Source organism: Phyllostomus hastatus, unplaced genomic scaffold, assembly GCF_019186645.2.
Source record: "Phyllostomus hastatus isolate PE091 unplaced genomic scaffold, TTU_PhHast_1.1 phas_scaffold_39, whole genome shotgun sequence".
NCBI lineage: Eukaryota > Metazoa > Chordata > Mammalia > Chiroptera > Phyllostomidae > Phyllostomus > Phyllostomus hastatus.
This window is the reverse complement of record NW_025334028.1, coordinates 21,246,053-21,260,540: the sequence shown is the minus strand read 5'-3', so window position 1 is coordinate 21,260,540 and position 14,488 is coordinate 21,246,053. Positions and strand designations below refer to the sequence as shown.

Here is a 14,488-nt window from a genome sequence, read left to right as displayed (position 1 = left end):
TTATACTCTGTGTGGTGTAGAGATTAGTGGGATAGCTCCTTTGATTTTTATTCATAGCTATGATTTTTTCTAAGACTGACAGGGGTCTAGGCTGGGAATCATGTTATCAGCTAGAAAACCTACTTATAAGAGTAATAGTAATGCCACTACTATTAATAGTGCTACTAAAACATAACTACTACTAATAGTGCCTTTTTAAATAATTTTTTTTGTATTAAATACTTTCGAATTTTATTGCTGTTCAAGTACAGTTTTCTGCCTTTTCCCCCCACCCCTCCCCACCACCCCAGCCATCCGTACCTCCCTCTCCTTTTTCTACTCTCCCTTGTTTTTGTCCATGTGTCCTTTAGAGTTGTTTCTGTAATCCCTTCACCCCTTTCCCCTGTTATTCCCTTCCCCTTCCTCTGGTTACTGTCAGTTTGTTTTTAATTTCAATGTCTTTGGTTATATTTTGCTTGCTTGTTTGTTTTGTTGATTAGGTTCCTGTTAATAGTGAGATCATGTGGTATTTGTCATCCACTGCCTGGCTTGTTTCACTTAGCATAATGCTCTCCAGTTCCATCCATGGTACCACAAAGGGTAGGAGCTCCTTTCTTTCTGCTGCATAGAGTTCCATTGTGTAAATGTACCATAGTTTTTTGATCCAATGTTCAGAACAGCATGATTTATAATAGCCAAGTGCTGGAAGCAACCTAAATGCCCATCAGGAAATGAGTGGATCAAAAAACTAATAGTGCTTTATAGTGTGGTAGCTCCATGGTGTGTTAAAGCTAAACACTCAAAGTGAGGAGGAGAAAATACTTTCCTGCTCTTTGTGTTACAGTTTGTTGGAAGGGATTTGCATATCAATAATCTAAGCACTTTGAGACCACTTATAGAGCTGGAAAAATTCCTAATGGAAATAAGGATTAATTCTTTTTATTTATGTAACAAGTTTCTCCAGGCTTCATTAGACTGTGGTATAAAGAGAGTCACAGTTACATTCATAATTCAAATATATGTATGTTGTTTCCTCCTATTGATGTAGGGGACCTCTCGCCTTCTGCAAAGTTCTACTTTCCGAGTGTTTTTAGCAGCCCCCAGGGGCTGTCTCAACCTTGCCCCTGAGCAAGTCTGTTTCCACTGAGACAGCTACTGCTCCACCAGACCCATCAGTCTCTTGCCAGATGGTGCTCTCTGCTGGGCGTTTCCACCGAAGTATTTGATCACAACTAAAGCTGTGTGCTGAGCTGGGGGAAGTCAGAGGGATAATGCTCTTCTTCTTTTGTGTTATTCTTTATTAGAATGGTCCATATGCAGCATTGATGTTTACCCAAGTTTTTATGAGACTGGTCTTTTACATTTTTATCATAGCCTCTTTGCACTCTAAAGGACACTGGCATAAACCCAGTGGGGACTGTCTGTTAGGAGGGAAATTTATTCAACAGAAACACTCAGTAATTTGCACTGCCACTCTTGACACTTAAGATTTTCTTCCTGCGTGAGGGTCAGCATGACTAACTCCTTCCCATATAATTAGTTTCACATTCACCTTGAGGCTGGTTTGCTCTTATTTGTTCACCGGACATTCCTAGACGTCTGAATCTTACTTGGATATAGCTGGTTACTCCCTGTTTCTCTCAGCTCAAACATCCGCCACCACCCTAAGCAAGGAACAAGCAAGAGGATTTATTAAAATCAAATCAGGAGCACCCTTTAGAAAAACTAGAATTCCATTTCTCTATGAGATTGCATCTATGGAAAAAGAATCAAAAAGTCCCGTTTCACTTTGTGCAAATTACAGTTCTGTCAGACATTGTGTTGGCCCCTGTTTAACTCTTAAAGATCAGGAGGATGTTGAAGGGAGAGTTTAATTTTTTTGTGTTTGTATATTATAATACCTGAGGGCTGACTGTTAGTGGTACGTTCTACGAAGTAAAAGGTGTTCTCACATAGCAGGGAATTTTTAGTGCTGTTTTAGCTTTAGTTTGGATTTTGTTGTGGCAGCTCCAAGCTTTCTGGAAAGGTGATTTCCTAACTAGAAAATTTGTCTTTGTTAGGGGCTAATGGCAGTACTTCCAATTTATTTTCAACTGTGCATGCCAGGAATAGAGTGGGTGCTAACATTGTCTTTCATGACTTCATGTAGTGGCACTGGTGCAGATCTCCAAGGGTATGGTAGCTCTGAGAATTGTACCCTACCCAAAAGCCCATCCTTATTTCCAGTTTTTGTCTTTCTGGGGACATTAACAGGGTTCAGCTGAGTTTCTTTCCATATGTGTGAGGTTTTTTTCTCGTCTAGTTTCTATATCTTCTAGAAATTCCTCAAAATTTGAAATGCAAATGATACCTTCTAATATGTGTCTATTTTATATATTTCTTTTGAAGTTTTGGTGGGAATGGGGCAGATATGGGTTTAAATAACCATTTAAAACTGGGGTTATGTTTTTTATCACAAATATTGCTATTTATTTTATAATTAATTATAATGGTCACAGAGATTGGGTCCACTCTTCTATAATAATTAATAGTCACCCAGAACAACCAACACACTGTTTTATGCAGTTAAACTATAAGTTTATATTATGGGGATTTTATTCAGTATCTCATATATTGATTATTTGATAATTCAAGCTTATTTTAAAGTTATTTTTATAAATATGAGTTAAAAATAAATTAAATAGACTGAAGTTCACTTTTTACCATCAGTTAAAAAATTGAGTTTTTAAACTGTTCTTAAATGATTGCTCAATTTAGAAGGTATTAGGACAGCAGAAGAGAATGCCTATAAGAGGAGCTACTATTCTTGTATTACACTTTGTTATTTTATTAGTTTTTATCGAAACCATGTGCTTTAACTTCTCTAAAGTGAACTTTTTTAAAAAAATAATCCTTGTTTTTTAAAGATTATTTATTTATTTATTTATTTTTAGAGAGGGTGGGGGGAGAGAGAGAGAGAGAGAGAGAGAGAGAGAGAGAGAGAGAGAGAGGGAGAGAGGGAGAGAAACATCAATGTGCGGTTGCTGGGGGTCATGGCCTGCAACCCAGGCATATGCCCTGACTGGGAATCGAACCTGCGACACTTTGGTTCGCAGTCTGCGCTCAATCCACTGAGCTATGCCAGCCAGGGCTAAAGTGAACTTTTTAATGAATGGGTCATGCTTAATTTTAATATCTATTATAGTAGATGGAAAGGTAATTATTGATTTCTTATGTCACAAACAATTTTTCTGTGATTAAAAGATAGATCTTGATCTTAAGCATTAATGATAAAATGAAATGGGGATGGTGTTTGTTTTATTGTCATGTATTTGTCACTCTTTCAGAACTTTACATGAATATGTTATAGTTTTAAATACCAGGTCATTAGAAGTTATTTAATATCTGTTGGTGGTGTTTGAATTTTAATTTAATTTCTTGAAGTTAATATAATTTCTATTTAATTAAGGTCATTTTTAAATAGGCTTTCCCATTCCCTAAATCATATAGTTCTGCCGCCTCCTTCCTTTTTTAAATTTCAAGAAGCTCATTTTCTTTGCCATTAAGCTTTTTGTTGTTGAATGTACTGCTAAGGACAAAGCTGTTCTTGCTGGTTGAGGGCATGCATAAATGAGAGGCCCTTCTCCAGTAGCACGAGCTGGCTTGGGTGTGGGGCATGCACAGCAATAATGACTTTCCTTGTGATCATCATTTACTAATGAAACCTCCTTGGCTAAGGTTATTCTTGCTTTAGCTTTAGACTTAAATAAAGTTAAAAATTATTTCATGACTTACTTAAACTATATCTCATCTTCACTTTTTTTTCAATAGGGTTTTTCCAGTGCAACTTTCAAATACAAGGGAATACACTTTGGCAACGCTTTTAGAAGATTAGAGTTACCTATCAAGTCAGGGCCTGGTCCTGGACAGTATGATATAGTCCAGTAAGTTAAAAAAAATAGTATGCCTTTAATGTAGTTTTTGACATAAAGTATTCTAATAATTTAGATTAGTCTATGCTATTATAAATGAAAAATCAGTATAAAAATGCCAAGAAGCATTATATTTTGGAACAATCTATGTGAAAACTATTATTTTTTTGTGAGCCAGATCCTGTGCTATCCTGCTTTACATGTATTACCTCATTTAATCTTGACAAGTCTCTGTGTACTTTCACTTGTTATACCTATTTCATCAGTGAGACATGCAAACGTCAAAAATAATAAATAACAACGTGTATCTAAGTGCTAAAATATTCTGTCTTTAATTATATTATAAAACAATCAAAAGATCAGAGAAAATGTTTAACAAGTTGATTCAGGATTCTTCCTTTTGACCCTGGTTCTGGTGTTTATTCTTCTGACTACATGATGGATTTAGAAGGTATTCTCAGTGTGGATAAGAGCCATATCAATAGGTTGAGGTAATATTTATGAAATTTAACTAGGAAATACATTTTTGGTAAAGTAACTGTCTTCATTTTCTCCTACTTTTCTAGTAGGAGAAGGGTCTAAGACAAGGGTCAATGGAAGACAAAACTGAGTAACAAATACCATATTGTCCTCAGAATCTCCCATTCATTTTCATCATTACTTTCTTTAACAGGGTTCATGTTATCTGCCTTATTCTTTTTCTATCATAGCATGAGTTTTCTCACAAGGAGTCCCATAGTGATTACCTATGCAATTTGTCTGGTAGACAGATTCAGATACATCTTTATACCAGTGGCTGATATAGCTCAGACTTTTGTTGGATACTCTGGCTGTTTATTCATTGAACAGACATTGTTTGAATTCTTGCTATGTGCTGGTACTAAATTTAGTAACAGAGAATAAAAAGAATAAAACATGGTCCTTGTTTTGGGGAATTTATACTCTATTGTCCTTTTCACTTTCCTAATAAGGAATATACACTTTGTATTTTTATTCTTTTAGTAGTTACACTAGAAACTTAACATGTGTATTTAGCCAATGAGGTCTAAACTTACTGTCTTTGTCATTCTTGCAAAGAAAACTAAGTCTATCAAATGCTTTAACTCTACTCATTCCTATGACATATGCATTTATTATTCAGTATTCTAATCTTATCCTCATTTCCTTCCAATTTAGTTGCTTTGCTTCTCTATGCATCTCTTTATCTGCCTGCCTGCCTGACCATTTTTACTGAGGTTTAATTGACATAAAGCAAAATTAACCTTTTGTAAGGTATGTAGTTCTCTGACAATTGTTTTTCATCCATTCCACTACACTTCTAAGTATCAAGCATAACCAGGACTCTATCTGGTCATGTTGTTCTGATTTTACGTGGTAGTATTTTTTAAAAATTGTTTCATTGTGTTTTTCCATTACCATTTAGTCCTCTTAAGTCCCCCTCCTACCTACAATCACTACACTGTTGTCCATGTGCATGAGTCCTTTTTCCTTTTTGCTCAGTCCTTCCACCTCCTAACTCACCTCCTATAACCAGCCCCCCGCCACACACTAGCTGTCATCTGCTCTCCACCTATGAGTCTATTTCTATTTTACTTGTTAGTAGAGTTTGTTCATTAGATTCCACATGTGAATGAAATCATGGGGTATCTGTCTTTCTCTGCCTGGCTTATTTCACTTAACATAATGTTCTCCAGGGCCATCCATACTCTTGCAAAGAATAAAACATTCTTCTTTTTTACAGCTGAGTAGTAATCCATTGTGTAAATGTCCCATAGTTGTTTTATAAACTCATCTACTGATGGACACTTGGGTAGTATTTTTATAACAGCCCTTTTTATTTCTCCAACCATGTCCCACTCCCATTTTTTAATGTTACTTTTTCTTTGATCTTTGTTTTTTCCCCTGCTTCTTCTCTTCTTCTGTTTGTGTTTTTACTTTTGCTTCTGGGAATGTGTCCAGACAGCTCCCATTCCAGACTACTGTTATTACCATTTCCATAATTGTCTTTTGGTTTTGATACCTTCACTGTATCTTTTATATGAGGTTGTCTTGGTTTCTTCTGGCAGCTGAAATTTTCCACTCTTTTTTTGACTTTTGTTTTATTGGGTCAAGTCAGAATTATTCTGGGAGATTTGATACAGTATAAAGTAGAGAGGCTTGGCCACTGTAAAGGGAAAGATGAGCTCACAGGTGTCTGTTTAGGAAAGACAGACCTAAATAATATGTGACTCTTCTGATGCCTCAGATATAAATTTGTTATCTATAAAACTATTTAAAGTTTTGAAAACAAGTTTACTTATTGAATTTTGTATAAAAAATGAATGAAGTCAGCATTTAACAGTGAACTGATATGTTAAATGCATATTTAAATTATAGCAATAATTTAAGAAAATTAGTTATGTAACTTAAGCATTTGTTTTCTGCTTTTCTATTATCTGCTTTTTAATCTGCTTATGTTCTGGTTAGTTCACTTGAAGTGTTTCCTATGAGATTTAAAAAAATTCTGTTTAATAAATAGAATAAAATAGTAGTATAGTCAGTATAGCTATAATACTTGTAATAATAATAGCTAATAGTTATTATGTACTTATTATGGGTATGTAATACATTAAGCACTTTTATGTATTATCCGCTTTAATCATTACAACCTTAAAAATCGGTTATTACTATTTCCAATTGGGTGGTGAATCTCATCTGACCACTTAGAAAAATTAGGTGAATTGTTTAAGGTCACACAGCTGTAGATGGCAATGCTGGGATTCACATCAGGCTGTCTAACTTCAAAACTTGGGCTTTTAATCACTGTTTACTTGGTTTCTTATTCTTTCTTGAGGTTGTATAAATTTCAATGATAATAAGCTTCTCCTTCATTTTCAAAAATCTTTATGCCCCTTTCTGGATTGTTTTATGATATATATAGCATAGGATTATTTTTCCCATTATTTTAGTAATAATTGAAATACTAAGGAATTTGAAATTTTAAAGACTTTTAAAATCATAAATAGAATACACAGGAAACTTTTTTTAGAAGCTTATTATTTAAACTCATGACATAAATTCCACATCCTATTTTCTTTTGGGTGTCATTAGTATAGTAGATTTATTATAATGCTCTGAGTTAGAAAATGCAGAACTACTCACCAAAATAAATAAATACATTTTACAATAGAATACATTTATTCTAATTGTATATTAGAATAAATACATTTTACATTTTAGAATATATTGGCCTAACACATTCAGATAATATTATTATTTCTTAGTTTTTAAGCAGAAAGTGTTGTTATAAAAATATTCTATTAGCTTATATAAATATTTATATATTTGGAATTGAGAACTCCTCAATGTTTTTCTTGATTTTTTTGAAGGAAAAAGACACCACATTATGAAAATGTTAATATCAAGAAAGATCAACAGAAAAATTTACGCTCACGTCTCCCACGATTTTATGGAATAACGAAATTGCAGGAGGAAAAAGAGGCAAGTTGAAAAGTAGCGATTTCATCTACTTTCTAGGTTTTAACATCATTGAATCTTATTCTGACAAGATTACAGTACTCGGATCAAGTGGAGCTGGTTGTCATTCAATGAATATTGTGAAATAATCTTTTTTTTAAAAGATTTTATTTATTTATTTTTAGAGAGGGAAGGGAGGGAGAAAGAGAGAGAGAGAGAGATATCAATGTGCGGTTGCTGGGGGTCACAGCCTGCAACCCAGGCATGTACCCTGACTGGGAATCGAACCTGTGACACTTTGGTTCGAAGCCCACGCTCCACCCACTGAGCTACGTCACCAGGTTAGGAATCTTAACCTAAACTCTCTATCAAGTCACCATGGTCTTGGCTTAAACACCTCTTGTGATAAAGAGCTCAGCAACCCTATGATGTTTTTGTTTCAATAGTGGACAACTGTTTCTTACAATTTCCTTTTTACCTGTCCACTACCTATTCTTTCTTTCCCTGTGACTTCTTTTCAATCTCCTTTTATCTGTTCTTGTAAGCATTAATGTTCTAAATACCTTTGACTATGTTCATTATTTAACATCATAATAACTTATTTTCCATTGAAGTTATCAAGGGATCTCTTTTGGTTTGTGAATCTGTTTTTTTTTAAGAGATTGTAAGAATCAAATGTACTTCATTTTTTAAAAGATTTTATTTATTTATTTTTAGAGAGGGAAGGGAGGGAGAAAGAGAGAGAGAGAGAGAGAAACATCAATGTGCGGTTGCTGGGGGTCATGGCCTGCAACCCAGGCCATGTACCCTGACTGGGAATCAAACCTGCGACACTTTGGTTCGCAGCTCGCACTCAATCCACTGAGCTACGCCAGCCAGGGGGTGAATCTGTTTTAAAAAGCATATGGTAATAGAACTAAACTAAAATTCTTGGTGTAGTCTGATTTGTACATAGTAAGATTTTCATTTTTCTTATTCTGGATCATGTATATTTCTTTATATAAAACCTAAGTTTCCATTAAATATATATATTTTTTGTAGCTATATTTCAGTTTACTCATTTGGAACTTGTAGGCAAATAAAACCCTGAGTTTTTCCCCTTTAGTAAATTATTATGATTAAACTTAAAAACATGAAGATTATAGGATAGCATTTAAAAATGGATCCCTTTAGAGTAAAGATACATGATTCTCAGTTGAAAAATCAGTAACTATTTTATCAAGAATTTTGTCTGCATTTGATTTCCTTGGTCCTCCTTTGAATATTAATCAGCAATGAAAAACACTTTATACAAATACTAGAACAATAACAACAGAAAAATATAGTATATTTTTTTTCATAGAATAACAGTTACAATTCTCATACAGGTTATGAAGTGTTAATTTAGAATTGGGTGATATACTGGTCTGTAGTGTTTTTTAAAATTTTTTATTTATTGATTTTGAGAGAGAGAGAGAAAGAGGAAGGAGGAGGGAGGTGGGAGAGAGAGAAAGAGACAGAGACAGAGAGAGACAGAGAAAGAGAGACAAAGAGAAACAATGATTTGTTGTTCTGCTTATTTATGCGTTCATTGGTTGATTCTTGTATGTGCCCTGACCAGAAATTGAGCCCATGACCTTGGCATATTGGGACTATATTAGATCTAACTAACTGAGCTAGCTGGTCTGTAGTTTTCTTTACTTGCAATGTTGTTGTATGGCTTTGTAAGAATGGTGATTGTAACCCACCCCTTCATTCTATTTTTAAAATTTTATTTATTTTTTAGAGGGAGGGAAAGAGAAGCAGAGAGAGAGGGAGAGATAAACATCAATGTGGAAAGAAACATCAATCAGCTGTCTCTCATACATGCCCAAAACAGGTGCTGAACCCACAACCTAGGCATGTGTCCTGACTGGGAATTGAACAGGTGACCCCTTGGTTTGTGGGACAATGCCCAACCAACTGAGCCACACCAGTCAAGGCCATTCCAGCATTCTTTGGACATTGTTTCTGTGAATGCTGACTCTTACTAATAAGTAGCTTGTAAATAAAGAGCACATTTATATAAGAATTCTAGGAACTAACTTTAAAAGATAAAGAGTCTGATCTACAGGCATTACCAGCTCTGAGACGTTTGCTGACCTCCAAATATAAAACTAAGATGATGTAAAGCCAGGATGATGAAAACCATGATGATGCACACCAAAGCATCATTTGACCAATTTCAGGGTCTTTATCAGAATGGACTCTGCTGGTCTACACATAGAGAACTTTTCAACTGCATCCCCTTGATCTCTTTGTGTTGCTTTCCCTCTCCCTCCTTGTAAAAACCTCTGCCTGCACTGAGATGTTAAGATGGCTTCGGAACATGAGCCTCCCATCTTCTCACATTGCTGGTATCTGAATAAACCACTTTTCTTTTCATCAGCACCTGACTCATGAGTTTGCCTTCCATTGTGGCAGGCAGCTGGACCTGTGATCAGTTATAGTTTTGGTGCTGGATAATGCTGGTCTCATAGAGTGTGTTAGGAAGTATTCCCTCTGCTTTTATCCTCTAAGAGAGAATATAAATTTCTTTCTTAAATGTTTGGTAGATTTCAGAAGTGGACCCATCTGGCCCTGGTTTTGGAAATGTATTAATTACTGATTTAATTTCTTTAATAGATATAGGTGTATTCAGATCATCTGTTTCTTTTTGTGTGAGATCATGTTTCTTTACAGATTGACTTTTTCATGGAATTTGCCCATTTAATCTAAGTTTTCAAATATATGGGCATAGTATTGTTCACAATATTCATTGATTATCATTTTCATGTCTATGGGACCTGTAGTGATGCCCTCTCCTTCATCTGGTTTTAGTAATTGGTGTCTTCTTTTTATTTTTTTCTTAGCTTACTTGGCTAGAGAGTTAGAGATTTTTATCTATTTTTTTCAAGGAACTAGATTTTGGCTTCATTGATTATCTCTACTCATTTCTTGTTTATAATTTTATTGATTTCTACTCTAGTTTTATTTGTTTCTTTTGCTATTTTTAAAATTTTACTGAGGTGGAAACTTAGATTTTCATATGTATACTTTCACTGCTAAATGTTTTCAATTATATCTACTTGACGAATGTTATTACTGAATTTAACTATGTCCTTACATCTGCTGGTTTGTCCATTTCTGAGAGGAGTTTGAAGTTTCCAACTGTGATAATGGATTCATCTATTTCTTCTTGCAATTCTATCAGTTTTGTCTCATATAGCTGCCCTGTTGTTAGGTGCATACACATTAAGAATTTTTATGTCTTTTTGGAAATTTGACCTCTTTTATCCCTCTACCTTTTTTGATGTCTGCTCTGGTCTGAATTAGTGTAGCTACTCTTGTTTTCTTTTGATTAGTGTTAGCCTGGTATGTTTTTTCCCCCATCCATTTACTTTTAATCTATATGTGTTTGTATTTAAAGTGGGATTCTTTGTCTTGATTTAAATAAATGTTTTTTGAGCCAAACTGATGCTAGGGAGCAAGATCTCAAATGCTTCTAAGAATAACAGTTTTGCAGCTTCTTTTATGCATTAGAAATTGAGGGGGGATGTAAAGAAGATCACGTTAAGATGGGAGAAAGCAAGATAGGATTGGATTGCAGGATAGTTAAGGTTATTTGTTGTCTTGAGGATGGTTATACCTTAGAAGGATGAGTCTGAAAAGATGGGAGAAGGAGGGGTCTGAAAGAGAGATTTCAAAGATGTGGAATGCTAGATGTACAGAAACAATAAGACCAGGTTTGTTTAAGGCAAAGATAAACCTTTTACTAAAAAGTTATGTGCCTGAGGCATGACAATTCACCATGACCTGCTCAGTTAGGAATTTAAGATCAGATCACCATCTGAGGTGACTTTCCATAGAACATCTTTTTTTTTTTTGTCCATAGTTTCTCTTTTTAGAAAGTCCAAAGGATGCATTGATGACCAATGTTTTGGTTAAATAGTGTGGTGTCATAGCAGTAGTTAAGGCTCATTAATAGGAAGTCTTAGTGTCCATGTCATCTTGTTGACCACCGGGGATGGGGCAATACCATAAACATGAAATACGAGTTGTGGCCAAATTTTCCCCAACAGAGAAGGGAAGGTAAAATGGAAAGCAGTCAAATCTTATGGCTTTCATTGACCAAAAAAAAAAAAAAGCAAGAAAGAAGAATAAAAAACCAAAAACAACGACTAAAAAAACCACTCTGGATCATTTCTGTGCTGTGAACTATTATGATCTGTTTTGCCTTCTGTCTCATGTTTTTGTATTTGGCATATTATTGTCTATATGCCCTATGCTGTACTTTATATCCCTGTGATTATTTTGTAACTACCAATTTCTACTTCTTAATTCCTTTACCTCTTTCACCCAGTCCACCAATTCCCCATCCTCTGTGGCAAGCACCAGTCTACTCTCTGTGTCTATGGGTCCATTTCAATTTTATTTGCTCATTTATTTTACTCTTTAGATTCCATATATAGGTGAGATCATATTGTATTTTCTTTTTCTGACTGGCCACACAAAATGACAATAATATGAACTAGTTTGGGTATACTCTCAATGTGTGCTTATAGGTAGCTGAGGCGGAGATTTAGTGGTGATAAAAACATTATAAATTTTTTTTGAGTTCTATTTAGGAAGCACTCACAATCATTGCTACTCTACTGTTCTTGCCTTATGCTGGACTTGGATGAAGGTTGGATGAACCCTGTGGTTTGCCACTTTCCTAGCTGCCACCTGGGAAATGAGGCATAGATTTTTTTTCTGAGTCACAAACCTGTCTGTTATAAATCACTCCTTCCCACCACCAAATTTAGTACTCAGCCTTAGCATGAGGAAGTGCAGGTCTCAGGGCCCATTCTCAGGCACACATTTCTAAGATCTTGTGCTTTTTTTTTTACTCCCTTACCCATGAGAGCTTTCTCTAGGCAAGGAGAGAAAATGCATGGGACAAAATGGCCTCTGAGGGTCCTAACTTCTCTTGTCAATGCTTGATCCTGGATGTTTACTAGTAAACAGACTGAAGAAATATTTTAATCTTGGGGCCCCAGGAATGGAAAAAAGAGCAAGGAGAAGTGACCAACTATAAAGGTTATGGAGAAACAACATTTTGGAGTACCTCTCCCAACATTAATAGCAGCTAATGGAAGTATGACTTGGGAAAATTGATGAATTTGGTGTGGGATGGGCTGAGTAGCTTTACTTTAGTTATTGGCCTTTTAAATTCAGCTAATGCATGGACTTCTAAAATAGATGGTACATAAAAATTAGTTATAGGTAATAATTCCTTGAAACTATTTTAGAATGTTCTTTATTTATATGGAGTCCATTGTTCTTTCTGTTGCTACCCTGGATCTCACTCAGATTTCTGGCTTGTATCGACCCTTGCATACTTCTCTTTTTGGCTTACTGTACTTTGATTTCCTCTATGGTTTTCAGATTTTTACAGAGTTCTTTCTCTGAATGCTCTAGCTCTGGCTAATTCAAGGCATTCTCTTCTCTTTATCTCCCTACAAAGGGAAAATTATCACACATCCTGGAAGAGGGAATGTAATGTTTTCAGATTGTTTTTCAACATTTTTTCATGTTATTTAGTTTTTAAATTTACAAGTTTGCCTTTAAAAATCAGGTTTATTGAGATATAATTCACATGTCATGCAATTCATCATTTCAAATCTACAATTTAATGCTTCAGTGTACTCAGAGAATTATGCAACCATCACCATAATCCATTTACACTATTGAACTCACCCTGATTAGCAGTCTTTCCCATTTGCCCCCAATCATCCCAGCTCTAGGCAATCACTAATCTACTTTCTGTCTCTGTAGATTTGCCTGTCTGCACATTTCATAAATGGAACCACACAATATATATGGTTCCTTCTGTGATTGGATTCTTTTCCTTGGCACAATGTTTTTTATGTCATCACATATATCAATACTTTATTTGTTTTTATGGATGGATAATATTTTGTTGAATGTATATACTACATTTTATATGTTAATTTACTAGTTGATGGACATTTAGGTTGTTTATACTTTTTGGCTAAGAATAAAAAATAATTAGTATAACAATATGCTAAATAAAAGCACAAGAATAATGAGCATCAGAATAATGTTGCCATGAGCATTAGTATATAAGTCTTTTTCTGGACAAATGTTTTAATTTCTCTTGGGTATATACCTGGGATTGAAATTGCTGGATAATATTATGACTCTATGTCTAACTTTTAGTGGGACTGTTTTAAGGCAGGAGCACTATATATTGCAACCACCAAAGTCTAAATGTTCCAGTTTTTCTACATCTTTGCAACACTTCCTGTTTTTTGTATCTTTGATAGCCATCCTTGTGTGTATGAGGTAGAATCTCATTTTGGTTTGTATGGACCCTTTCATACTTCTCTTTTTGGCCTACTGTACTTTGGCTTTCCTCTAAGCCAAATGCATTTCTGAAGACTAATGATGTTGAATATCTTTTTATGCCCTTACTGGCCATTTATACATCTTCTTTTAAAAAATTTTTTTTCTCCATGTAAAACATTGCTTAAGTTTAATGTTTATTTTCCCAAGACAGCCTAGCCTGCACTCTACTTGGATAAATTTTATAAGCTAGCTTTCTGCTGCTTCTAGTTTTAAACTTTAACCATGTTTCTGATGACAAGGAAGGCTGCAAAAATACTCCAGCTCAACACAGACTTATGATCACAAAATAATTTTTATCCATTCTACAGTATTTCAGATTTACCAGCTGATTTTTAAACACAATGTATACATAGATGCTAATGGTGGTTAATCTGATGTGCTTCTTGTAGCAAACCACTGTTTGTGTAACACTTGTGCTCAAAGGGGAAGGCACAGGATTTCCTACAATGAGTCACCTTATAAAGAGTTCTTTTTGTGCAATTAATTCATGTCACATTTAATTTAGTCTGCATAGCCTCAGAACAGGTATTATTCCAATTTATAAAAAAATATTTTATTGTTTGCCTGGCTGGCATAGCTCAGTGGATTGAGTGTGGGCTGCGAACCAAAGCATTGCAGGTTCGATTCCCAGTCAGGGCACATGCCTGGGTTGCAGGCCATGGCCCCCAGCAACCGCACATTGATGTTTCTCTCTTTCTCTCTCTCTCTCTCTCTTTCTCCCTCCCTTCCCT

The 14,488-nt window shown here is 35.1% G+C and overlaps 1 protein-coding gene across 1 annotated transcript in view; it reads left to right on the top strand.

Annotated features, from left to right (window-relative positions):
* STPG2 (sperm tail PG-rich repeat containing 2) overlaps positions 1-14,488 on the top strand; it is a 170,515-nt gene that overhangs the window by 21,590 nt on the left and 134,437 nt on the right. The window contains 2 exon segments of the mRNA XM_045820012.1: positions 3,790-3,902; positions 7,259-7,370. Coding sequence (XP_045675968.1) covers positions 3,790-3,902; positions 7,259-7,370 — 225 coding nt within the window.